Source organism: Hordeum vulgare, chromosome 2H (genome assembly GCF_904849725.1).
Source record: "Hordeum vulgare subsp. vulgare chromosome 2H, MorexV3_pseudomolecules_assembly, whole genome shotgun sequence".
Classification (NCBI taxonomy): Eukaryota; Viridiplantae; Streptophyta; class Magnoliopsida; order Poales; family Poaceae; genus Hordeum; species Hordeum vulgare.
This window is the reverse complement of record NC_058519.1, coordinates 509,446,584-509,473,180: the sequence shown is the minus strand read 5'-3', so window position 1 is coordinate 509,473,180 and position 26,597 is coordinate 509,446,584. Positions and strand designations below refer to the sequence as shown.

The 26,597-nt window shown below is 47.2% G+C and overlaps 1 protein-coding gene across 1 annotated transcript; it reads right to left on the bottom strand.

Moving 5' to 3' along the window:
- Positions 1 to 8,141: 8,141 nt before the first annotated feature.
- Positions 8,142 to 11,023, bottom strand: LOC123426901 (galactose mutarotase-like). Its single transcript, XM_045110807.1, has 5 exons — positions 10,733 to 11,023; positions 10,535 to 10,584; positions 9,227 to 9,350; positions 9,014 to 9,121; positions 8,142 to 8,944 (listed from the first exon to the last, which is right to left on the bottom strand). Exons 1-5 carry the CDS (start codon positions 10,905 to 10,907, stop codon positions 8,322 to 8,324), a joined length of 1,080 nt encoding a protein of 359 aa, XP_044966742.1. The 5' UTR covers positions 10,908 to 11,023; the 3' UTR covers positions 8,142 to 8,321.
- Positions 11,024 to 26,597: the final 15,574 nt, after the last annotated feature.

Sequence of the window (26,597 nt, the reverse complement as noted above, 5' to 3'; positions counted from 1 at the left end):
ATAAGTGAAAGTTTCGGGACCCTTGAAAAATACGACTCAACACTTGGGGGCTGCATGATTCTAAATATTGGATCAAGCTGATAAAGTCCCATGCAGTTGCAAGCAATCCACATGGCACTTGGGGGCTAATGTGTCATTTTCTTCGCTATACAACAAGAAGACTCGACTGTTTCAAACAGAAAAGCCGGCCCTCGGGGGCTGCACTTTGCAGTTTTTTATGCAAAGACCCATCTTTGTCGGTAGGATAAGCCGGCCTTTGGGGGATAAAGTAACATAAATTTTACACCTCAAGGCATCTAAGAAGTGCCGGCTCATTATTATCATAATAATCCGGCCCTTGCGGGCTACACCACTGAGATCGAATTTTCTACAAAGTCCCAAGCCACTGCATGCATGCGACCCGGCACTTGGGGGCTATGATATCCAGCTGTTTAAATAGATTATAAAGATCCAAGTTGAAGACCCAACTATCTCATGGAGATAAGCCGGCCCTTGGGCGCTATGATCAACGAAATTTTCATCCTCGGTCAAGAAAGCACCGACACTTTATTTTTTTTATAATGACCTGGTCCTTGAGGGCTATGTTTGGCTCATCAAACTATTCACAATAGCGAGTTCATTACTTATTGTACTGAACTATCTCTTGGGCAGTATAGATGATAAGCAAAAGGTTAGATTTTTTACCTCCTATTTGGTCTTCATGGTAGTGACCAAATTTACTTCAGAATCCCGGCTCTCACACAGCCGGGTCACATACTAGTGATACAGCTCTTAGAGGTCAAGGTCTTCAAATTCTGGAAGCTCAAGTTTGGATTTTCCTTTTCCTTCATCCTTGGTCACAACTTTAGTTACAATAGTTGAAGGGCGAGGGGCTTGATAAGACCCTGATACGTCTCCAACGTATCTATATTTTTGATGGTTTCATGCTATTATCCAGTCAAACTTTGGATGTTTTGCATGCCTTTTATATATTTTTGGGGACTAACTTATTAACTAAGTGTCAAGTGCCAGTTCCTGTTTTTTCCATGCTTTTGACCCCTTTCAGAGGAGATTTTGAAACGGAGTCCAAACGGAAGAAAATCTCCGAAAAGATTTTTTCCGGAACGGAAGAAGATCGGGAAGCTTGGGAGCCAAGGCAGGGGAGCCTTAGGGGCCCCACAAGCCCCCACCCCGCGGCCCACAGGCTTGTGGGCCCCCTGAGCGCCCCCTAACCTAGGGCTTGCGCCTATAAATTCCCTAAAAATCCCAAAAAAATCAAGAGATCATCGAAATCACTTTTCCATCGCCGCAAGCTTCTATCTCCGCAAGATCCCATGTGGGGCATGTTCTGGTGCCCTGTCGAAGGGGGGATTCGAACACGGAGGGCTTCTCCATCAACACCATGACCTCTCCGATGATGCGTGAGTAGTTCACCATAGATCTACGGATCCATAGCTAGTAACTAGATGGCTTCTTTTCTCTCTTGGATCTTCAATACAAAGTTCTCCATGATCTTCATGGAGATCTATCCGATGTAATCTTCTTTTGCGGTGTGTTTGTCGAGATCCGATGAATTTTGGATTTATGATCAGATTATCTATGAATCTTATTTGAGTTTCTTCTGATCTCTCTATGCGTGATTTCATATCCTTGTAATTCTCTTCGAGTTGTGGGTTTTGTTTGGCCGACTAGATCTATGGTTCTTGCAATGGGAGAAGTGCTTGGTTTAGGGTTCATACCGTGCGGTGACCTCACCCAGTGACAGAAGGGGTAGCGATACACGCATCATGTTGTTGCCATCAAGGGTAAAAAGATGGGGTTTTCATCATTGGTTTGAGATTATCCCTCTACATCATGTCATCTTGCTTAAGGCGTTAATCTGTTCGTCATGAACTCAATACACTAGATGCATGCTGGATAGCAGTCGATGTGTCGAGTAATAGTAGTACATGCAGAAAGTATCGGTCTACTTGTCTCGGACGTGATGCCTATATGTATGATCATTGCCTTAGATATCGTCATGACTTTGTGCGGTTCTATCAATTGCTCGAAAGTAATTTGTTCACCCACCGTGATATTTTCTATTATGAGAGAAGCCTCTAGTGAACACTATAGCCCCAAGGGTCTACTCCACACCATATTTTCAGCCTTACACTTTTTACTTCGTTGCACTTTCCGCCTTCAGATCTCACTTTGCAAACAATCTTGAAGGGATTGACAACCCCTTTGAAGCGTTGGGTGCAAGCTTGTTTGTGTTTGCGCAGGTACTCTGGACTTGACGAGGCCCTCCTTCTGGATTGATACCTTGGTTCTCAAACTGAGGGAAATACTTACCGCTCCTGTGCTGCATCACCCTTTCCTCTTCAAGGGAAAAACTGACGCAAACCAGAGAAGTAACAAGAAGAATTCCTAGCGCCAAGGAAGGACTTTTGTTGCCGCAACAGACCCGCGAGTAACAATCACTTATGTGTCATATATGACGACTGGTGGAGAAATATTATCCAGACTGTTTGGAGGAGCGACAAGACTTGAAGGTTGAAATGTTGGCTCATCTAGGGCGCCGTGCTTATCACCAGTTGTTCCCACGGCAATTGGTTCATCGACATGAAAAATTTCTACTTCATGCGTCAACTCAACTTGAATGGACGGCTCAGTGTGAGTCACTCCTTCAGCTAAATGTGGATTTTGAACATTATGTTCCCCAGCAGCGGAATAAGATTCACCCACCTTTTCTTAATAAAAGCTTGGGCTCTGTTAATCATGAAAACAAGTCTATCAAATTGAGGAAACAATGAATGATGAACTAGTCAACAAAAGATGGCTTCAATAAGCTTACCCACGGTTGATGGTAAAAGAGGGAAGCTGGGTTGCAGTTGAGTCGCCACATGAGTGATATGACTCCGCATGATAAAGTAAATTAGATGGACTAAGAGGTTGTTTAAAACGACCAGCTTGAGGGTGAGACACAGTTGGACTGTGTGGCACCTCATGGCGTTGCTTGCGATTAGGTGGCTCTAAGCCGGCGGACAACTCTCTCGAGCAACTCCGGGTTTTGCATTTTTGAACGGCGTGTTGATCTCGCTTCAAAAGAAAGTTGGGATCTAAGTAGGCAGCTAGATGTGAGAACTTAACCTTTCTGACGCTCATCTTGTCTTCTTCGCAACATATGTTTCTGAAGAACTGGCGGAGCTCAAAGTTACCTCGACATCATCGGCTTGACTAGTCTTGGTGTTATCCTTATAAAAGCATGCATCACCAAGTTTGATAAATAAACGACAAAGAAAATCGAGTTCCACCTCAGATTCCTCTTCTGAAGACAATTCAAGAGCTTTTTCTTTCTAAGGGCTTTAATAAGGAGCAGAAGCCTTGGAAACAACTTTCCAGAAATGATAGTCAGCCTGCACAAATATAAGTGGGACAATAAGTATGGAGTAACAAACAAAGTTGAAAGGAGAAACTAAAAGAAAGAGTGACAAAGTACATACTGGAGGGACTGGATCTTCAAGTAGAACGGGGCCAACCTGGTTGTACTACACTTCTCTTTGGAGTGAGAAAAGAATGTCTTAGTCAGCTTATTATTGGATTTGTCAATCAACTCTTTTTTGTTGAAGTGTTCCGCATCCCTCAACTCGTTGGTATAGTTGCACGTTAAATCGCCCCTTATGCCGACGGGAATCCGCTAGGTAATCCAACATCGGATTAGGTCGATCCCAGTAAGGCCATTGGCATTGAGGGCTTTTAACTTCACCACCATAGGGGCTAGAAATTTTCTTTCTTCGTCGGTTGGCCAACCCGGAAACTCACCATCGGAGCAATGCCACTCCAACCGATAACCCAGTAGTGGGTTCTAGTCCACATGAGCGGTGTTTTTACACTAGAACCAAGTCTTGTTCCATCCTTTCGGATGACTTGCCAACTTGGTCTGAGGGAAAGAACTATCCTTCCTCTAACACCACCAAGTTCCACACTAGGGCCATCCTTCATTTTGGTTTGATGATTAAGATAGAAGAATTCTCTAAAAAGAGTCATAGACAACACAATCTGAAGGTACACTTTGCAGAGTACCTGGAACTGACAAATACTGGTCATTGAATTGGTTCCAATATCTCGAGGCCTCGGGTTAAAAAAGTGAAGGAGATCCCTGAAGAATTTTGAGTCGGGTTGCCGAAATCACCTCTTCACATGATCAGTAAAAAAAATACCTCCCCTTGCCTGGGCTGTGGGGAGCTTTCTTCGTCAGGCACTCGCCAACTGATTATGTTCCTAGCCGGCAAAACACCTTCCGTAACGAGGTTCTCCAAGGTGAGAATAGATTCTTGGGATCTAACCCAACCACAAATTTTGCTGGTCTTGGGAGGGATGGTAGTTTCACAAGCACAGAACAACAAACAAATAAAGAGAAAAGGCATAATGAGTCAAACTTTTAAGCAGGTTTTAGGCAATACAGTGGCCAAGGTCATCAGTATCTAAAGAAGAGCCGAAATTGAAAGGAAGGATTTGGCGCCTCATAAGAATTTACAGATCATACAACCAAATAATGGTCCGTCTCTCGGTAAACTAGCTAATGGAGCAAAACTAAGCATATTAGCCATATTAAAACCGGCTCAAGGGCACTTTACAGGTTATATCAAGACTTAGTGAAACTTGCAAAGCAACAAACAAATTTCGTATCAAAGCGGCTGAATGAGTGGATCTATTTGATGCATAAAAAGGAAGGAAATTATGCTTTAAATAGCGGAACTACCTAAACAAGGCATCTACAGAAAATCTAGATGAATCTTCTATGGATCTACAAAGACAGCTAGATGACCGCGGTGCTGAAATCGCACAGAATGCACGCATGAAAACCATAGATATACACCTACAACCTACAATACATGTGAGGAACTTCCGACAAACGATGAACGGCGGCGCAGACCTAAAGTGGTAATGAGGATGTTACAAGGATTCATAGAAGAGGAAGATGGTGGACGATCACGTTCGGAAGACCTCCGATGTCGACAGCGACGAACTCCAATTGCGGTTGTGCAGGGGCGAAGTCTCCTTATGAAGTGTGGCGCCGGTGGAACTCGAGAGAGATGCTAAAGGCGAGAGGAAGAAGAAGATGTTAAAATGGACACCGGTCATTTTATTTGTAATAGACCGACACCCAAAGCGGTGCAGTGAAATGAGGTGGACGCAGTAATTTCACGCAAACAAGACGCCTTGATTTTCGTGCCTGAGAAGGATTTTGACACAATTTGAAAAAGATTCGACATGATGACTGGATGGCGTTAGCAAATGATAGGATGGCGTCATGACAACTACAGTTGATAAAAGTACCAAGTCTTAAACAATGTAGATAACCCGACAAAATTATGACTCGGGCAAATTTTTCCCTCAGAAACACAAGATTACCAACTCAAAAGGCAACTCAAGCTAATCTTCACTTTGAGAGGTTCTCATTGGTATTATTTCAGGATGAAGTTTAACATGGATAAATCCAAATTAAACTAGGGGCTAATGTTGGGGATATACCCCACGGGTTAACCTGCCATGGGAATAACCTGTCTGGGCTATAACTTGGGCAGGAGGTCGTGGATGCAAAGGCCCACGGGGTGATTCACTAGAAGGCCGGCTCAAGGCCCATCGCATGGCAGGCCGGCTCACCAAGGGAAACGTGGAGATTCTCCCTCGACCAAGTTAGTAGGAAATAGAATAAGACATGGGTTGTAATGTGACTAGAACTCTATTTTAACCTCGGGGCCTCTGTCTGTATATATAAAGAGGAGCCTCTGAGGTGGAAAGGACAAGTAATAAAGACTCGAGAGCTAGGTTAGCGATTTCACACCCTTGTAATCGAGTTGATCATCAATAATCACCGAAAGCAGGATGTAGAATTTTACCTCAATCGGAGGGGCCAAACCTGGGTAAACTCGCATCTCTCGATTCCGACCAACCCCGTTCAAGTCGCCACCTAGTTTCGATGGCCTCGACAACCACCAAACAAGAAAATTTCACTTTTATGAAAATTAATAGTCAAACCAGATAGTTGTTCAAAAACACTTAGAACAAACTTTAATTTCTAGCACTAGTTTCATCATCTTGTAAAAGAAAGATAGTGTTATCAACATATTGTAACATGTTAAACCCATTATGTAAAGTTTCATGAAGCACCCCTTTAACAAAGACATTTTTCTTAGCTCTATCTATGATAATAGCAAGAGTATCAGCCGCTAGATCTAACAATAAGGGGGAGAGGGCATCCCCTTGCCTTGTTCTTTTGCGAGTCTTCAAAAAGGGTCTAAATGTATCATTAACCTTCAAACCCCACATGCCCCCTCTCATAGTGTGCATCATCTAGTCACATCATTTATCATAAAAACATTTTAGTTTCCACATATGATAAATAAAGGGACACTAAATTTTGTCATAAGTTTTTTCAAAATCGACATAAAAAGGGAAAGCAATTTGTTTTTGTGATGAATAGAATTCAAAGCCTCATGTAAATGCACGAGTGGAGGTGCTATGTAGTTGGTGTTGTATCAAAGTTGGCCACTTATTGTGAAGCCAAATAGTGAACACAAATGCAGGGGGAGGAAGGGAGGGAAGGAAAGAGAGAGAGAGAAAGATAGAACTCAAACTTTTTTTGAAACCTGAACTCGATCTTCATAAGTAGAAACTTAATCTTGTGGCTTTTCCCTCTAGAATGGCATCCAACAGTGTGTGTCAATATGCTCAAGATCTGTGTCTCATTAACAAAGCTTTGTATTAACATGCTTGTATCATTGCTTGGTCCACGGTAGATCGATGTGCACATCTAATTTATAATATTCAAAGCTTGTTTGGGGTCGCGCTGAAGTGCTAAAGGGCTGATGTTTGCACACTATTTTCTTTCATTTTCTTAGGGCTCTCACCAATGTTGGCCCGCAAAATGGACACTATATTCGTCCGCGGATCTGGAACCAGCCCGCGAACACGGATACAAGAGTCGTCCATCCTACACTATTCACATACATTTCAAACATTGCTTACACAAACTAGACGAATTTAATTCAAATCGGATGATATTCATACAAACCGTAGGAGAACATTTACAATTTGGATAAATTTTAACTAAAAGCTATACCAAACTGAGGTAAAACTACTCTACGGTCGGCGACGATGGATCTCCATTCCTACGACATGGATACGCTAAACTCATCTATTGTCGGCCATGATGGTTCTTCATTGTCTTCCTCAAGCCCGGCAGCCCGCTCATCGAACTGTCGTGAGCCCCGGAGGTATATGCATCAGCAAAAAGGGCAAGAGTGGCCTTCACTTCACCATGTCTGGTTGCCTCGCTCATCGGAGTGGCGTCAGAGGGATATGCTTCAATCGGAGGGGAAGGGTGCCCTCCGCTTTCGTAAAGCACGAATAATGGTTGATTTTGGGGGTGAGGATGACGGTGGCCTGCGAAGCAGGCAACACATCAGTTGTGCACGCCAGCAACAACGCGACAATGGCCTCCCATGTTCTACTTTACCTCAATGATCGCGACGGACGCGGGTGTGCTAGTCGCTGCCTCATCGATCTCCATGAAGCCATCTTCTTTATCTGTCGGCAGGGCGCTGTTCCAGGAACATTGACGGTGGATGACGTAGTCGCATGCTCGGGAGGTGCGGTAGGACACGGCCTCGTCCACGGCTACCACGATGCCCGTGCCGCCATGATCCTCCGCATGGCCTCGAGCAACTTGCGAGTCCTCCTCAAGCTAGCTTGGACTGATGAGTTGATGAACCACACGTCCGCTTGGAACTGCCCCCTCCGCGAGCTAGCCTGCAGCGGCCTCGTGCGGCGAGGGAGATGGAGCAACGAGTTGCCTGGCTCGTATCCAGCAGGCTCGGTTGCCACCCAGCCTGCTCCCATGAAGAATGTGAAGAATATGGTGCAAGGAGGAGATGGAGAGCGGAGGTGTGGTGAGGTTCTTGTCGGGCGTTTGGCATCATTTAAATAGATGGTGGACCCAATGAGCCAAGTGGCGTTGTGTTTAATTTTGACCAATTTTATAATAAACGTGTGTTCGGTATAAGTTTCTCAACACAACGCGAGTTAGGCGGACAACCGCATTGGATGAGATAATGCGTCTGGACGCTTGGGAGGGGTTTGAGAGTCAGCGTTGAATATGCACTATTGAACGGATATTTGCACTGCACAGACATATGAATTTATTTTTCAAATACCGTATCCGTTCTGGGCCCACGGCATAACAGCATCGAGTCCCACGAATCGCGCCACCTCCAAATCCAGAGCGAACACATCTACGACCCATCAACCAATGGTGGTACTATTGCTACCGTGCCGCAGCCATAGTTCAGCCTTAGCTAGAAGGAGAACTTGAGGAGCATGTCGTGCTTGTACACCTGGCCGGGCCTCACCGTGACCGACGGGAACTCGGGGTGGTTCACGGCGTCCGGGTACGCCTGCGTCTCAAGGCAAAACCCGCCGTACTGCTCGTACACCTTGCCGCCCTTGCCCTTGGTGTGGTTGAGAAAGTTGCCGGTGTAGAGCTGCATGGCCGGCTGGTTGGCCCACAGCTCCAGCGCACGCCCGGACTTGCCGTCCCGCGCCACCGCCACCTTCCGCATGCCTTCCCCGTCGATCACGTAGTTGATGTCGTACCCGTAGACTTTGCCGCCCATGACCTGCCGGATGCGCGCGCCGATGGGCGTCGGCGTGCGGAAGTCGTAGCTGGTGCCGGCCACGGGGTCGACGCGGCCGGACGACGGGAGGAGCTCCTCGTCCATCGGGGTGTACCGGGAGGCCGAGAGCTGGAGCGTGTGGCCCAGGATGTCGCCGCTGCCCTGCCCGCCCAGGTTCAGGTACACGTGCTGCAGGAAGTTCACCGGCGTCGCCTTGTTCAATGCCGTCGCGTTCGTGCGGATGCTCAGCTCGTACGGGCCCGTCAGCTGGTACGTCGCGTACACGTCAAGGTCTCCGGGGAACCCTGCTCATTTGTCATATTTAGCCATGGCTGTTGATTGCATTGCGAGATAATAAAAGCACATTTTCACACCTTGCTCTCCGTCGAAGCTGCGGTAGTACATGGTGATGTACGGGGAGTCGCCGCCGGCGGCGTACTCCTTCACCGTCCATATCACCTTGCTGAACCCCCTTTTGCCACCTACAGTGCAAGCGCACAATCAATGGCAGGTTAATCGGTTCGTTTATTTATACGAATCTCGCGCCACAGCAAAGTTCTGATCGAAGCACGCAGACAATATCATACCATGAATTGCGTTCTTGCCGTCGTTGAGGTAGGTATGGTATACTTTGCCGTCGAGGACGAAGCGGCCCCTGGCCATCCTCTGCGCCACCCTCCCATTCAGCGGCCCAAAGTAAGAGGTGTCATTCTGAGCAGCCAGAGGAAACACCAACTTAAAATTAACGTGGTGTCCAATCAGGACAGCAAATAAAGTTGAGATATCGGGGGAATAATCAGAAAACTTTGCTAGGATAAGTTATGATTTCACATGCTAGTTGGCGTGTTGCTTATATATGTATGTACGAATGGCCTTTAAGAATTTGATGACAATATGGATCGGAGCACCACGATGGAGAGATTGGCCTGGTTGGTGAGTGTCGTCATTGTCGACCAGCTTTTGGCTTGATGGCTTGTACCCAGGATTTTTCTCAAACTTTGTTAGTTGATGTTGAGGTGTCATTTTCGACTAGTCTAGCATGACGGCTCGCAGATAAGCTTGTCTGAAAATCTGATTGATTGATGGAAGACTTAGCTCGTGCATGGAAAATTCTGTTGCCGGGCTGTTCAAATATTGCCATATATGCTTTGACTAATCAAACTTATGGGAAGAGGCTACAGTAACAAGGGACATGTGTAATACGGGGGAGGGTGAGGATTAGTAGACAATGAACGGAAATCTGAAGCTCGTACGGAAGACGAGGGCCATCCCACGGCCAGAACTCTTTTAGAAAACAAAAGCTCTCCCTTCATCATTCCAAGGGCCACAAGTTCCTTTTAGAGAAATTTTATCACATTGTGGGCAGTTAACACGACATGTGCACTAAAAATCACAAGAAGGATCGGATCCAGCTATAGCTGTTTGTCGGTTCATCTGTTTATTCATGATCATGTACTCTTCTCTGTACTTTTGATCATTAAATGTAAGAGCTTTTCAGAAAAGAAAAAAAAGGTACTACAAGATGGTGGTGAACCCTTGAGCTATTGACTATTGACAAAATTGTGGTGAATACAGGGTATTCGACAGAGCATGTCGGCATTGTTTGCAATTCTAAAGGTTGAGCGATATCCTCCTCCTGAATCGTGCTAATGAAACCAAGTAACAGGCACACAAATGAAACCGAGCGATTGCCAATTGAAATAAGGAATTCAGGGGAACGGCCCATATATTCAGGGGAACGTTTCATATGCATTACCCTGAACCGAAAAACAAACAAACAAAACGAGGAGCGGCGTACTGTTCCATGAATAAATCTACATTTCAGACGGATGCTGAAGGAATGCAGAAAAGATAATTCAGAGATCTGAGGGAAGAGAAGGGACCGGCGGTCTTACAACATATTCAGCGAGGGTGTCCATGCCCAGCACAACATCGGCCAAATTCCCTGCAAAGTAATTTGCGCAAGGTAAGTGAGTCTTACACGCCACAGGAAAGAAAGATCACACATAAGGCCATATATGATTTTCTTGGTATATGGAAACAAGATCTTTCATTATTATTTCGGGTGGAGAGGAGAAGATGAACATACATACCTTTGGAATCAGGGACGAGGATGGACATGATGGTGGCGCCCCAGTTGGTCATCTTGACGGAGAAATCGCCTCTCTTGAGCTCGTACACGCCGACCATCTTCCTCGCGTCGGCGCCGCCGGCCAGCGCAAGGGCCGCGAGGCACAAGATCGCGGGAAGCACCGGAGCCCTCGCCATTGGAGGCCAACACGACAGTCGTACGTAGGCTAGAAGCAGCACGGAGGAAGAAGAGAGAGGACGGCTGAGAAGGTGCAGGCACTGAGAACCAGGTTATCCAGACCAGAAGGGTGGGCAGTGATATAGGCGAACGCTTGCGAGACTGGGATGGGCTGGCTGGGCTGGGCTGCAAGTAGCCTTTTAATTTTAGAGCAAGGATCTTTTCTTAAATACAGTATCTGCTTGAGATCAAAACGATCCGCTGGTAGCTGGTACGTACCGCCGGCTGCGTGTGTATTTTTTGCTATATACAAAAATGCTGTTTTTCCTAAATAAAAAAGTAATAAACGAGGTCAAAAAATTCGGTTCTCGCGCGCTTGCGTTCGCACGTGTTGCTTGTGGCGCCCATCGATCGATCCACTGGGCGGCGGCTACTCGGTTGTGCACCGCGTCAGCGTCGGCCGCCCTCGCCGGGGCCCGGCGGTTGGACCAAAGCAACTAGCGGCTTTGATCGTCTGACCCAGCCAAACACATCGCTAGCTGCCTAAAAGCTTGACGAAGGCTGTGTTCCCTCCATGCGCTGCGGCTGCTGAGAAACGGCCGGAGGCCGGTCAGCTGTGAGAAAGCAGCTGGTGGAAAGATATGTTTGGTATGCCCTGGATGCTGCAAATGTTCTATGGGTGCTGATTAACATGGCTTAGTTGTTGTTTGTTTTTTGGAAACGAATTGTGTAGCTGTTTCTGGCCCATTCTTTGCATAATTGTCGTGATTGAGACCCAATTTAGCTCGTTTCTACTTTTTTTTTTCTTCTAAATGACTTAAGCTTGGTTGTGACAGTTTGGGAGTAGTCTGCAGGTGATCATGTTAGTAACAGTTTTCGTCCCGTACTTTATCAATTAAGTGGATAATTATCTTTTGCTAACTTAACCGATAAGAGAAATCTTTTGCCTTTTCATTTGGAAAAACTGACTTGGGCATGTATTATTACATGGAAAACGCTCCCGATAGGCTGACCGGTGAGACGCTTGCGCCGGGCGCCTCATGCTCGCATCCCTCCTTTTATCCTTCGCGCGTACGTGACTTCCTCGTGGGCCATGTCACTGCTGCCTCGACTTCTATCCCTTTTTCTTCTTTGTTGAGGCGAATAAGACACACACATAACACCCAAACGGAAAGGATGTGGACATCCCCTAGAGGATGATTGAATAGACGTTCTAAAATAATTATGGTTTATGATTAAACAAATGCGGAATAGAACTAGCGTTTAATTTATTAAGCAAAAAATCAAAACAATTAGGCTCATTTATGTGCATCAACAACTTATACTAAGAAAGATAAACAACTAAGTGATAAAAAGATATATAACATCAAACAATATGGCTATCACAAAATAAAGTGCATAAGTACCGCCCGGGGTGAGCGGTAGTGCCGCTCCAGCGGTATTACCACCTCTGCAGGTCTCACTTCCGCTTATATTTCCACTTTTTCGGTTCTTCTTAGAAATTGTGTTTGGAGCTGAAGTTGTAAGTGGACATACCATCCTGAGCGGTACTTCCGCTCTACCTTCACTATTTCCTCAGTGGCGGTAGTACCGCTGGTTAGAGCGGTACTACCGCTCTAGCGGAACTTCCGCTCCTGTCTGTTGTCTGTCCAGCCTGCTTCTACCGTGCAAGCGGTAGTACCACTCCCCCGAGCGGTACTACCGCTCCTGCACGATTTGTGGGCAGATAACGATCTGTTTTCCCCTTCACTATATGTAACGATCAAGATGCGATCCTATCCTTATTTTGGCGCGAGGGCCTCGACAGGGATAAAAACGCATCTCGTCTTTCGCAAAAATGGATATCGTTACAAGTACATGTACTGAAAAGATGAGTATAAAGAGTTGGCTTACACTCGCCACAAGCTACATCAGAGTCACAACAGTACAATACATACAATCATCATGAAGAAGAGCACGGTCAGTCTACGGACAAAAACAAACGGTAAAAGAATGACACCCATCCTTGCTATCCCAGGCTGACGGCCTGGAACCCATCCTGGATCGATGATGAAGAAGAAGAAACTCCAAATAGCACAATCATCGTGCTCACATCAAAGTAAAGCTTTACCTGTACCTGCAACTGGTGTTCTAGTAATCTCTAAGCCACCGGGACTCAGCAATCTCATTTCCAAAGGTATCAAGACTAGCAAAGCTTAATGGGTGAGGTAAGATTAAGTGGTGAGGCTGCAGTAAGCGACTAAGCATTTATTTAAGGTGGCTAACTTACAAATACAAGAATAAGAGGGGGATGATCTACGCATAACGGACGTGAACTACTGATGATCAAATGAATGATCCTGAACACCTACTTACGTCAGACATAACCCCACCGTGTCCTCGATCGGAGAAGGAGCTCACGAAAGACAGTCACGGTTACGCACTCAGTTGGCATATTTTAATTAAGCTTACTTCGAGTTATCTAGAACCGAATGTTAAACAAATTTCCACGTTGGCGCATAACCGCGGACACGGCTTTCGGAAAGATTTAACCCTGTAGGGGGTGCTCCAACTAGTCCATCACAAACTACCACACGCTGCGACGGAATGACCTCGATCAGGGAAACCCATGATCTCCTCGGGTTCCTATTGGAAAACCTCAACCTCGAGATAACACAAAGCATCCTCGGAATCCCTCGCACGAGACGCTCGAGAAAGTTAAAACAAGTCCAGCAAGGCCGCCCGACGTGTCGACGATCCTGATAGGAGCCGCGTATCTCGTTATCAGGACACGGCGGATGAGCAATATGTACAGTGGCCGGATAGAAATCCTCCGAGTTGCCATGGGGGCCCCGCAAGTGGCTCTGTTTGGGACCAACACCAGCAGCACTGCTCCCCTGTATTATGTTGAATTACTCCTCGGGTTCATGACGCCTTATGTGTTTCAGTATTAACAGAATTACAATGTTGGACAAATATAGTACCAATGTGGGGCCTTGCCAGACGAGCTTTATCCCAAAACGAGAATCTAGGGGGTCCCCATAACAACCCCAAGCATGTTAGGAGCGCTCATTTATGGAACATAACACCTGTAGCCGAAACTAAGGTGGCAAAGGTGGAACAAAACACCAGGCTAGAAAGGCCGAGCCTTCCACCTTTTACCAAGTATATATGTGCATTAGATTAATTAACAATAATAAGGTGATATCACAAGGAACCCATGTTATCACATGGAAGCAACTGCACCTGCAACTAGCAACGCTATCCAATGGTTAAGCAAGCGGTAACATAGCCAATCAGTGGTTTGCTAGGTTGTAGAAAGGTTGAAGGTATTTCATGGCATTGTTGGGAGGCTGATATTTAACAGGTGGTAGGTAGCGAGACATAACGATAGAAACGAAACAACTAGCATGGCAATGATAGTAATGATATCTGGGGAAATGTTCATCTTGCCTGAGATCCCGCTTGGAAGAAGAACGACTTTGTGAAGCAGACGAATCGACTAGTTGAACGGGTCCTCACATTCCGACACGCTTGCAGAACTCTATCGAGATGAAGCAAACCGGAAACAAGCATGAACACACGATATTGACCACGGCACATGGACGACATGATGCACGCCCTAATATGATGCATGACCGGTTTCAAATATGCAAGGCCTGGCATGGTGATGACCCACAAGTATAGGGGATCTATCGTAGTCCTTTCGATAAGTAAGAGTGTCGAACCCAACAAGGAGCAGAAGGATCTGACAAGTGGTTTTCAGCAAGGTAATCTCTGCAAGCACTGAAATTATCGGTAACAGATAGTTGTGTGATAAGATGATTCGTAGCAAGTAGCAAGTAACAATAGTAACAACGGTGCAGCAAGGTGGCCCAATCCCTTTTGTAGCAAGCGACAAGCCTGGACAAACCCTTATAGGAGGTAAAGCGCTCCTGAGGACACATGGGAATTTTTGTCAAGCTAGTTTTCATCATGTTCATATGATTCGCGTTCGCTACTTTGATAGTTTGATATGTGGGTGGACCGGTGCTTGGGTACTGCACTTACTTGGACAAACCTCCCACTTATGACTAACCCCTCTCGCAAGCATCTGCAACTATGAAAGAAGAATTAAGACAAAATATAACCATAGCATTAAACTAGTGGATCCAAATCAGCCCCTTACGAAGCAACGCATAAACTAGAGTTTAAGCTTCTGTCACTCTAGCAACCCATAATCTACTTACTACTTCCCAATGCCTTCCTCTAGGCCCAAATAATGGTGAAGTGTTATGTAGTCGACGTTCACATAACACCACTAGAGGAAAAACAACATACAACACATCAAAATATCGAACGAATACCAAATTCACATGACTACTTATAGCATGACTTATCCCATGTCCTCAGGAACAAAAGTGACTACTCACAAAGCATAATAATATTCATCACCAGAGAGGTTTTGAATAGCATCAAGGATCTGAACATATAATCTTCCACCAAGTAATCCAACTAGCATGAACTACAGAGAGTAATTAACACTAGTAGCAACCTTACAAGTACTAATCGGAGTCGCGAGACGGAGATTGGTTACAAGAGATGAACTAGGGTTTGGAGATGAGATGGTGCTGATGAAGATGTTGATGGTGATGAGTCCCCTCCGATGAGAGGAGTGTTGGTGATGACGATGGCGACGATTTCCCTCTCCAGGAGGGAAGTTTCCCCGCCAGGACGACCCTGCCGGAGCTCTAGATTGGTTTTGCTCAAGTTCCGCCTCGTGGCGGCGGTGATTCCTCCCGAAAGCCTCCTCTTGATTTTTTCTGAAACGAAACCCTCCTTATAGTAAAAGACGGGGGCCAGAGGGCCAACTGGGAGCCCACAAGCCCCCTAGGCGCAGCCAGGGGGGTAGGCCGTGCCTAGCAGGCTTGTGGCCTCCTGGTGGCTCCCCTGTGGTACTTCTTCGGCCCAGTATTTTTTACAAATTCCAAAATAATTCCTCGTTGATTTTCACGGCTTTTGGAGTTTCGTAGAATAGGTGTATCAAACTTTCTCCTTTTTAGGCCAGAATTCTAGCTGTCGGCATTCTCCCTCTTCATGTAAACCTTGCAAAATAAGAGAGAAAAGGCATAAGTATTGTACCGTGAAGTGTAATAACAGCCCATAAAGCGATAAATATCAACATAAAAGCATGATGCGATTAATATAACATTGTTCGGAGCCAAGCAAACACAATTCATTATGTTATCTTCCTTGTCCAACATCTACTTCTAAGCATGCAATAGTTTATTTAGTGTTCACAATCATAGATGGTGTCAAATATGATGTATTTATATGTGAACCTCTCCTTCTTTATCACTTCCTATTAATTGCAACAATGACCAAGGTCTACGTTTGTCTACCGTCAACAAGTTTCAATCAACATTCTTTTTATATGTGAAGCCATCACTTCTCATAAGATCATTACATGATCTTTCATGCTTTTGTTCTTTTCTCACTCTTTTGATCATGGCAAGAGGCAAATGTGGGGACCCCGACTAGCAAGTCGAGTTCGCCGTGCCCAGTGACCCCAAGGATCAATGTTCACTGAACACAGATACTCAATGATAGAGTCTTGCATCCAAGTACCAAATTATTACATCAAATGACCAGAAGGTCGGGTTCAAGAGCAAGGCCTAAAGCCAAAAAAAGGGATACATCGAGTAGCGGAAACTCGTAAGGGCTAAGCGGTGCCCATGCCATCAAGCCTACACCGACAGGCACTCTGACTCGGAAGCGTCCTAGATCGCAGGTCCGTCTCCGACGGCGTACTCATCGCCAAACTCCGGTCCTTCCATGTCTGGTCAATAACATAACCAGTGGCAAGCCAATGGGTACTTTGAATGTACTCGCAAACAGCCCATGACATAAATGGCAATGAATGGCAGTAACATTCATCTTTAGTGGAAAGCGATGAGGTGGTATGATCATGTATATGCATCAGGTTAAAGAACTACTTTTGAAGAACAGGTTACAGATATCATCATCTCTGCTAAGGGTTGAACACACCGGGTTCACCCTATATGCCAAGTCATCGGACTTGTCATAATCTCAAGGTATTAATGAGGGCTAAACCATCCGGGTTTACCCTATATGTGAAGTCACCGAACTTGATCATATTATTGTGATTATCATGATTATAATGACACCTTTTTAACACCACACACACACTTGGTTTATGCGGAAACTCAGGACGTAGTTTAAGCAGCACCACCCAACTGTCCTTGACTGTGGACACGGCTATTCGAATAGTTTACACTCTGCACAGGTAGTACGCTGGACCCACGAGAAACGGAATACTTCCGTGTCATCCACAACTCGCGGTATATCACATATACCCGAGGTAAGTATCCGATCATCATCTTTCCCCTGACGATACTAGACAAAGAGATCCACTCGATTGGTACCCAGCCCACATGTTGTACGTCTTACGAGCACCGACTCTGGACTGTAACAACCATGCAGGGACCAACGGTGTGCCTGGAACTCATAATAATGGCATAGTCGTCCTACCTGGCACGACCCCATCACGAGAGTGACACCGATCACTCCCGCCACTAGTAATGTGGCTCTTTGATAGCACCGACCAGAGTAATCAACAAAGCCCCGTCCCATAAAGGGGTATCATGGTCGTACTGGGTAAGGTTGGGACGGTCGACACATCATAAATCTAATCCATTTCCGAAACCATACTCACACCAAAATCACCGGTGCATCACTTCACGAAAAGTGATCACCAACTCATCATCACCCTCGGGCATTAGTGGCACCCGACGGGGTTTTCATAAACTCTTTATTTAACTCATCATCATGCTTATGATATATGCTCTATCATTACTTGTCAACATGATAATATTATGACCCTCATGGGGTAGGGTCAAGCTCAATGCAGTGATTATACTCTACTAGTCAACATGACAGTAGCATGATCCTCGTAGATGGTAGGATCAAGCTCATCATATTTGTGCTCCAAGGAGCCACATGAATAACATCATCAACATGCAAGGGCTTTGAAGAAGCCTTCGGTACCATCACATCAATGATGAACCGATGTCGTGATTACATGCAACGGAAAATACTTGCTATTCTAGCATGCATCATTTTATTTACTTAAGTCATGGCAAAAGGGCATGCTTGCCTTGGTCAGCTAGGTATCCGGGGTCTTCGAGGTCTTCCGCTCCGGATCCTCCGTCACTTGGTAATTCTACCGTCGAGAAATAAATAATTACTAGCTTTTACTAAAACAGTTCACAAAGTGCTTTTAAAAATGTTGCAAGGCTTGAATAAATCCAGGTTATTATTTTGAAAAATGTTCCCTACTGTTTTATTAGCTAAGCATATTTATTTAAAGGTAAACACAAGCAAACAAGTGCTTTTTAATATCATTTTATTATACCAAAATAGTTTCTGTTATTGATAAATGTCAACTATTACAGAATCAAATACTACTCATTTTTAGAAAAGTACTGGTGGAAGAATTATATTTTTCTACTAGCTAAATCTTTTTATAAAAATCATTTAGTTTGCTGGATTAAAACAAAAGAAAAAGGCCAGGGAAACAGATCCAGCTGGCCCAGCCAGCAGGCTTGGCCACCAGGCGCGCGCGGGCCAGGTTCAAACCTGACCTGCGGGGCCCTAGGGTCAGCGTCAGCGGCTGCGCGCGCTGGCTGCCCCAGGACACCGACAGGTGGGCTCCACCTGTCGGGTCCTTCTCCTACCTCTGGCCAGAGAGGTGGAGATGGACACCGGCGAGGCTGGCGTTGTCCTCAGGCCTAGCTAGGAACGGGAACGGGTTCCTCGTGCCTCCGCCTACCTGCTCGTGGTCGGGACGTCACCGGAGGTGGTCTGGGTCGCTGGCGACGAGGTGCTCGTGGCGGAAGGGTTTCGGGTTCGAGTAGAACTAGGGGCTAGAGGTATGGATTTCCTCGGGAAAGTTAGGGGAAATGTTCCAGGTGTCGAGGGGAGTGTAATGAGAGGTCGGGCAGCGCAGGAGCCGACGTGTAGCGGAGGGGCCTCGGTCGATCTCGAGCACCGGGGCTCCGCGAGCTCGATTGGGCGGCTAGGGAGTGTCTACTGGTTGTGCTGAAGCTGCTTGGAGGGTGCTGGAGTGCCGGGGGGGTCTATTTATAGGCCAACGACGGTGACCCGACTCGGGCACGCCGGTGACTCACCGTGGCACGCGTGCAAGCACAGTGAGGTGCTGGCCGCGAAACCACGGGTTCGGGACGTGGTTTAGGGCCTCCTGATGCAACGGCCGCAAAGGGAAAGTGAGTGGAGACGAGCTGCAGCGACCGTGCATGCTCGGCCACGTCGGGCGCGCACGGGCACGCGTCGCCTGAGCTCTTGCGCGAGGGGGAGAGGGTCCCTGGGGTAGCTTTGCACTAAGGGGCTGTCGGGAGAGTGCTTGGACACTACTGGGGAGGCTGGGACCGGCCGGAGCGTCGGCCCCTTGCGGGTGGCTCTCTGCAGCGCGCCTAGAACGCAATTTTGGCATGCCACGGCATGCTGGCTCGCTCTGGGGTACTTGGGACGTGTCCTGCATGTCCTGAGTGTGGCTGGGAGTGTGCCTAGCCGTTGTGGTTTAGTGGGAGCTCGAGCTGGTCAAGGGAGCAAGGAACACTAGTGTTGCCAGTACTGCCCTGCAGCTCAAATTGGAGTTCTTGTCACTTGTGCTTGGAATTGGGGAGGGGTTGGTTGACTGGGTGCTCAGGGTGTTCTGGTGCTCTAACCCACCAAGTTTGGGGCCTTGACATTGGGTAAAACAATGGCTAGGAAGGTTTTTACCTTCCTGTCAGTAGGTGTTCGACAGTGACTTGGGGTGCTTCCACTCCACCACTGTAAATGAAACTTAACAGGTTTGGTCTTGGGGTAAAAACATGGGGTTACACCAAATATGAGCTCCATTGAACAAGTTTGTCTTTGCAAACTTGAAAATGTCTCAAAGTGACCAGTATTGTCCCTTACAAAGGAAGTGAGGTCAAACAGAGTCTCACAAATCCCATTTTTGGTGTGGAGTCCTCATTTGGGGTGTTAAACACCTCTCCAAAGATTCAGCTCTATTGGAGAAACTTTGCAATGTAGAGTTGTTCCAACTCTACTCTGGACAGAGAGGGTTTTGGGCTCTCTAAGTGCACTTACCCACCTTGGATCAAGGTGATATTTTAGGTGAGCACCTAATATGGTTTGGGAGGGCTCCTGTAATTTTATGGGAATTTACTGAGATACTTTCCTCTGGAAACATCTCAAAAAGCTAAAACAGACAGAAATGGTTTTCAGGGTTTTACTCAAATAATATTAATATAAAATAGGGTTGAAAATCTTATGTATGGAAAATATATGTCCTTCTGAGCTTCCATGAATTTACTCAGAATTTCCTAAGGCAGGAAAGTAATTTTCCTTGTGGAAATATCATTACTGGCCTTAGAAATAGACATAGATATAAAATAGAAAAATAATATTTTAAATCACTAAATAGTGTTTTCAATGAATGAAAATGATATTAGGATCAGATCACCAACTTTAGTTGAGAGTGCCACTTGGCTTCATGAGCTAGTAGTGTATCCCAACATGATGAAGGTGATCTTGATGTAAAGGAAAAAGGGTTTTTGATGAGAGCAAAATAATAAGTTTTTCATGGGTTGAGTCATCAAACAAGCAAGCATACACTCAAACAAGGGTTGATATTGCACTCACAACATTATTTGGAAAAGTTTTAACAAGCTCTGATTTTTGCAATACAGAAAACTTGGGGTGGAAAACAGGGTGTGACAGACCTATCCCCCTTACAAGAATCTCGTCCCCGAGATTCCTAAGCTAAGCGTTAAATAGCTCGGGAAATTCTGATCGGAGATAGTCTTCACGCTCCCACGTGGCTTCTGCTTCGGTATGGTTGCTCCACTGAACCTTGAAAAACTTGATGGTGCGGCTTCTGGTGCAACGCTCTGCTTCGTCCAAAATGCGGATCGATCTCTCGCGGTAGGTAAGATCTGGTTGAAGGTCAATAGCTTGATGATCAATGTCCTTGTAAAGATCGGGACGGTTCGGCACTTGCAAACACTTCCTGACCTGTGACACGTGAAACACGTTGTGCACACCCGAAAGTTCAGGAGGTAGCTCCAACTGATAAGCTACTTCCCCGCGCCTTGCCGTGATCTTGAAGGGTCCAATGAACCTTGGAGCTAGCTTCCCCTTGACATGGAAACGCTTGGTCCCCTTGAGAGGCGTGACTCGCAAGTACACTTGGTCTCCAGGAACAAACTCCACGTTTCTGCGGAGAGGGTCCGCATAGCTCTTTTGCCTTGACTTAGCTGCCTCCAAGTTCTCTCGGACAAGCTGAACCTTGCCCCCTGCTTCCTGCAGTGCTTCTAGCCCGAAAACTACCCCTTCACCGGTTTCGGACCAATTGAGCGGGGTGCGGCATTTCCGCCCATATAATGCTTCGAATGGGGCCATTTGAAGACTGGACTGGTAGCTATTATTGTAAGAGAACTCAGCAAATGGTAGGCAGTCTTCCCACTTGGCACCATGGGCCAAAACACAAGCGCGGAGCATGTCCTCAAGTATCTGATTTACCCTCTCGGTCTGTCCGCCCGTCTGCGGGTGGAAAGCCGTACTAAAGGAGAGTTTGGTTCCGAGAGCTTCTTGAAACTTCTTCCAGAATCTTGAGGTGAACTGCGCGCCGCGGTCGGACACATCTCTTTGGGGACTCCATGGAGACTCACCACTCGATGAATGTACAGACTGGCCAGCTGGCTGCCGTCGTAAGTGGTGTTGACGGGGATGAAATGGGCCACCTTGGTCAAATGATCAACTATGACCCAAATGGAGTTATGACCCTTATTCTACCGAGGCAACCCGGTGATGAAGTCCATGCCGACTATATCCCAGTTCCATTCTGGCACTTGAAGAGGTTGTAGCAATCCAGCGGGTCGTTGGTGTTCAGCCTTGACTCACTGACATACATCGCATTTAGCGACATAGGAGCCAATTTCCCTCTTCATGCCATGCCACCAGAATCGTTCTCGGATGTCTTGGTACATCTAGGTACCACCTGGATGGATAGAGTACGGTGTGTCATGTGCCTCTTGCAGGATCAAGTCCTTAAGTTCGGCCTTGTTGGGTACGCATAAGCGCATCCCGTACCACAATACTCCTTGCTCATCAATCGAGAACCCTGGGGCTTTGCCTTCTCGCACCTTCCTATTGAGGCCTTCGATACTCTTGTGCCCCTTCTGGGCTTCCTTGATGTCGTCTGCCAGAGTAGGCTTGACTTCGAGGTTGGCCAGGTACCCTGGTTCGACTATCTCAAGTCCTAAGCCCTCCATCTCTTCATACAAGGCGGGTAACCTTTCCTTGAGCGCGACGTTCAAGGAGCCTGCCTTCCGGCTCAGGGCATCGGCTACCATGTTCGCCTTGCCGGGATGGTACTGAATGCTGAGGTCGTAATCCTTGATTAACTCAAGCCATCTCCGCTGTCTCATGTTCAGCTCCCTCTGGGTGAAGATATACTTCAGACTTTTGTGGTCTGTATATATCTCGCATCGCTTTCCCAGAAGGTAATGTCGCCACGTCTTCAGAGCATGCACTACCGCTGCTAGCTCGAGATCATGGGTGGTGTAGTTCTCCTCATGCGGTCGCAGTTGTCGTGACAAGTACGCCACGACCCTGCCATCTTGCATCAGGACTCCATCGAGCCCGGTTCCCGAGGCATCACAATATATCACGAATTCCTTGTTGATGTCTGGGGTAGCCAATACCGGAGCGGTAGTTAGCCTCTTCTTCAACTCCTGGAAGCTTGCTTCACACGCCGGTCTTCACTCGAACTTCCGGCCTTTCTTCAAGAGCTAAGTCATAGGTCGAGCGATGCTGGAGAATCCCTCGACAAACTTGCGGTAGTATCCCGCGAGCCCGAGGAAACTCCTGACATCCTTCACGTCCTTGGGTGATTCCCAGTTGGTCACTGTAGAAATCTTGGACTGATCCACGGCTAAACCGCGTGCCGTCAGGGTATGACCCAGAAATCCAACTTTGTTCAGCCAGAACTGACACTTGCTGAATTTGGCGTAAAGTTGGTGCTCTCGAAGCTTTCCCAGAACTAGCCTCAGGTGTTGCTCATGCTCTTCTTCAGACTTGGAGAAGATTAGTATGTCATCGATGAACACGACGACAAACTTGTCCAAATATTCCATGAAGACCTTGTTCATGAGGTAGATGAAGTAGGCTGGGGCATTTGTCAAACCGAAGGGCATGACCGTGCATTCATACAGACCGTACCGGGTCACGAATGCAGTCTTGGGTATAGCTTCTGGTCGGATCTTCAACTGGTAGTATCCTGATCGGAGATCGATCTTGGAAAATACTCTGGCCTCGTTTAACTGGTCAAACAGGTCTTCGATCTTGGGGAGCGGGTACTTGTTCTTAATTGTTACTTCATTAAGGGAACGGTAGTCGACGCAGAGTCGAATGGTACCATCCTTCTTTGAAACAAACAGAACAGGTGATCCCCAAGGTGACGCACTCGGACGAATGAACCCTTTCCAGAGTTGCTCATCCAACTGTTTCTTCAGCTCTGCCAACTCCTCGGAACCCATCCTGTAAGGCTTTTTATAAATAGGCCTCGATCCAGGCATAAGCTCAATGATGAACTCAATGTCTCGGTCAGGAGGCATTCCGGGTAGCTCGTGAGGAAAGACGTCCGGGTATTCACAGACTATAGGCACTCGATCAAGCTCTACCTTGGAGAGACTGTTGACTCGAGGTGCGTGAGCCGATACTGGTTCGGAGACGAACTTGACCTTGACCCCTTGGTTGCTTATCATGATGATGGCTCTGTTGGCACAGTCCAAAAGACTCTGGTGCTTGGTCAACCAATCCATACCGAGGATTACTTCCACACCTTGTGATTTAAGCACAATGAGGTCTGCCAAGAAACTCGTCCCATTGATAACTATCTCGACCCTTCTACACCCTAGGTTGGTCCTTAATACTGCTCCTGGGGTTTGAATTGCCATCTGTCCGCGGAGTAAAGTGGGTTTTAAACCGCATTTCTCTGCAAACCTTTGAGTAACAAAAGAATGCGAAGCACCACAATCAAACAACATTGTTGATGGAGTTGAGTTGACGAGGAACGTACCCAGAATGCAGTCCGGGTCTTCCTATGCTTCTTCTGCAGTGATGTGATTGATCCGGCCCCTACCAGTGAACTGTTGGTTGCGGGGGGCCTGGATCCTCCCTGGTGCACCTTGACCGGGGTTGGGTGCATTGGGACGCGGTGCGTCGGGCTTCTTGTTGGGGCACTGCCTGGAATAGTGCCTAGTCTGACCACACGCAAAGCAGGTGACTTGTCCTGGAGGGTTGGTCTTGACTCCACCGTTGTTCGGCGGTTTGACTACTGGCTTGACTTGCTGCTGAGGCTGAAAATTCTGGCGGAACACTGGGTACTTGTACTGTTGCTGCTGAAAGTTGGGTCTTGCAGGTGCTGACTGCCACGGTCTTGGTCTTGCATTATCGGGTCCTCCACTGCCTATCAGCTTGCGCTTGCGGGTGTCGTCCATTGCACGACGCTTGTCTTCCAGCATAAGCGCTTTGTTAACCAACTCGCTGAAAGTCCGGCAGTCGCAAACCACCAGCTGGTATTGCAGGGACTGCTATAACCCTTCCATGAAGTGTTCCACCTTAGCGGCCTCAGTGTTAACATCTTCAGGTGCGTACCTTGACAAGAGATTAAACTTCTGCAGGTACTCCTTAACAGTTCCACTGCCCTGCCTTAAGGCTCGGAATTCACGCTTCTTAATGGTCATCAGTCCAGGCGGAATGTGAGCCGTGCAAAATCCTTCCTTGAACATCTCCCACGTGATGACTTGCCCTGCCCTCATGATCTGGAATCCATCCCACCATGCCCTGGCGGTGCCTCCGAGACGGTGAGAAGCATAAAGGACCTTCTCATGATCATCGGTGCACTTGACCAGCGCAAGGAGGTCTTCAATGGTGCGAATCCAGTCATCGGCGTTCAAGGGTTCAATCGACTCCGTGAATATGGGGAGCGTAGTCCGCATGAACTCAGAAAGAGTAGAGAGACCACCGCCATACTCATTCCGCGACGGGTTGTCCACCAGGACTTGGGTCAGTTGCTGGATAGCGGCATTGCTGGCTTGACGCTCCTCTCGAAGAGCTTGAAGGAACTGAGCCATCGTCAAGTTCTCAGGAGGAGGTGGTGGCGGAAGGTCTCTAGGCTGCTCGTGGTGACCTCCAGCGTGAGCTTCTCCTTCGGTTCCCTACGGCGTCCCTGAAGAGCCGGCGCCGGGGTTGCCGAAGGTGCTGTTGCGGGTTGCGTTCACCATCCTGTCATAGAAACAGACAGGTCAAAATGCCACCTTGCTCGGGAGTACAAGGATTTGCTCCTAGTAAGAGGGGGTCCAATACGTGCATGTGCCAAGTTTTTAAAACCAAGTTTTTGAGAAACTGGAAATTGCATTCATGACAACTAGGTGACGTAGTCACTTACAGACTGCCCAAGGCAATAGGTGACTTACATCAAGCAAACATACGCAATTTAAAAACGGATACAAGGATACCCTATACTCGGGTACTCCGATTGCCTACGCTAAAATCTACGCGGCGGACTGCTCGGTCTCAAAGGCGGACTCAACATGATCCTCATCTTCAGCAACATCCTCTTCCTTTATAGGAGTGGAAGAAAGAATCTGCACGTCTCAGCGTCTCTTGGGCGAGGCGGCGAAGATCTCAGTGTACTCTCCCGCTGTGAGGCGACGACTCTGAAGAGGGACAGCCTGGATGGGTAATACACCACCCCTAGTGGCAACAGCTGCCCTCCCTTCAGGTGCGCTTGCCTTCTTTACTTTGCGGTTCTGCATGTTCTCTGTGTGGAGCAGGCCCTTGACTAGGTGCAGCTCTTGGTGAAGATTGACCGATTCCTTAACCAGGAAGTGTGTCAGGGTGTCTGACGAGAGACTGAAGTAGGTCTGAAACCTCAATGGCATCCCATCCTCCGTGGCGGGGGTGACTGTCCAACTCCCATCCACTCCTTCCTTAATGAAAGGTAGATGACGAGTGACATGCTCATTAGCCATCTCAGGGAGGATGCTGCGGAGTTGCACGAGCGCCTCTCGTGCAGCCGTCTCCACTGCCAACATCAGCTCTCCCATCCGTGGTCCTTCAAAGAACCAACTAGACGGGGAGTCATTAGCCTTCACTATCACGTCCACGTGATATTACTTGGTGTCGGCGTTGACCCAATGCTCGTGGTAGAGGCAGATGGGTGTGCGTCGTACGTGTCACTTCTCGAGACAATCCACCAGAAGTAGTGGAAAGCCGGTCTCCAGAAGCGTCTCAGGTACAGCAGCCATCTACAAGGCATAGGAGAGAAGTCAGGAGGTTGTATGTGCAAGAGTCTTGTGCAAGGCTGGCGTCCTAACGTTCTTGGTTAACGTCCATGCTATCTAAGGCTTCCTATAGTCAGGATGGCTCTGATACCAGTTCTGTGGGGACCCCGACTAGCAAGTCGAGTTCACCGTGCCCAGTGACCCAAGGATCAATGTTCACTGAACACAGATACTGAATGATAGAGTCTTACATCCAAGTACCAAATTATTACATCAAATGACCAGAAGGTCGGGTTCAAGAGCAAGGCCTAAAGCCAAAAAAAGGGATACATCGAGTAGCGGAACTCGTAAGGGCTAAGCGGTGCCCATGCC

Coding starts and splice junctions, on each gene's coding strand:
- LOC123426901 (XM_045110807.1), bottom strand. CDS start 10,907: ATGGCGAGGGCTCCGGTGCTTCCCGCGATCTTGTGCCTCGCGGCCCTT. Junction 10,585..10,732: donor CCTCGTCCCTGATTCCAAAG/GTATGTATGTTC, acceptor ATTACTTTGCAG/GGAATTTGGCCGATGTTGTG. Junction 9,122..9,226: donor CGGCAAGAACGCAATTCATG/GTATGATATTGT, acceptor CTTGCACTGTAG/GTGGCAAAAGGGGGTTCAGC.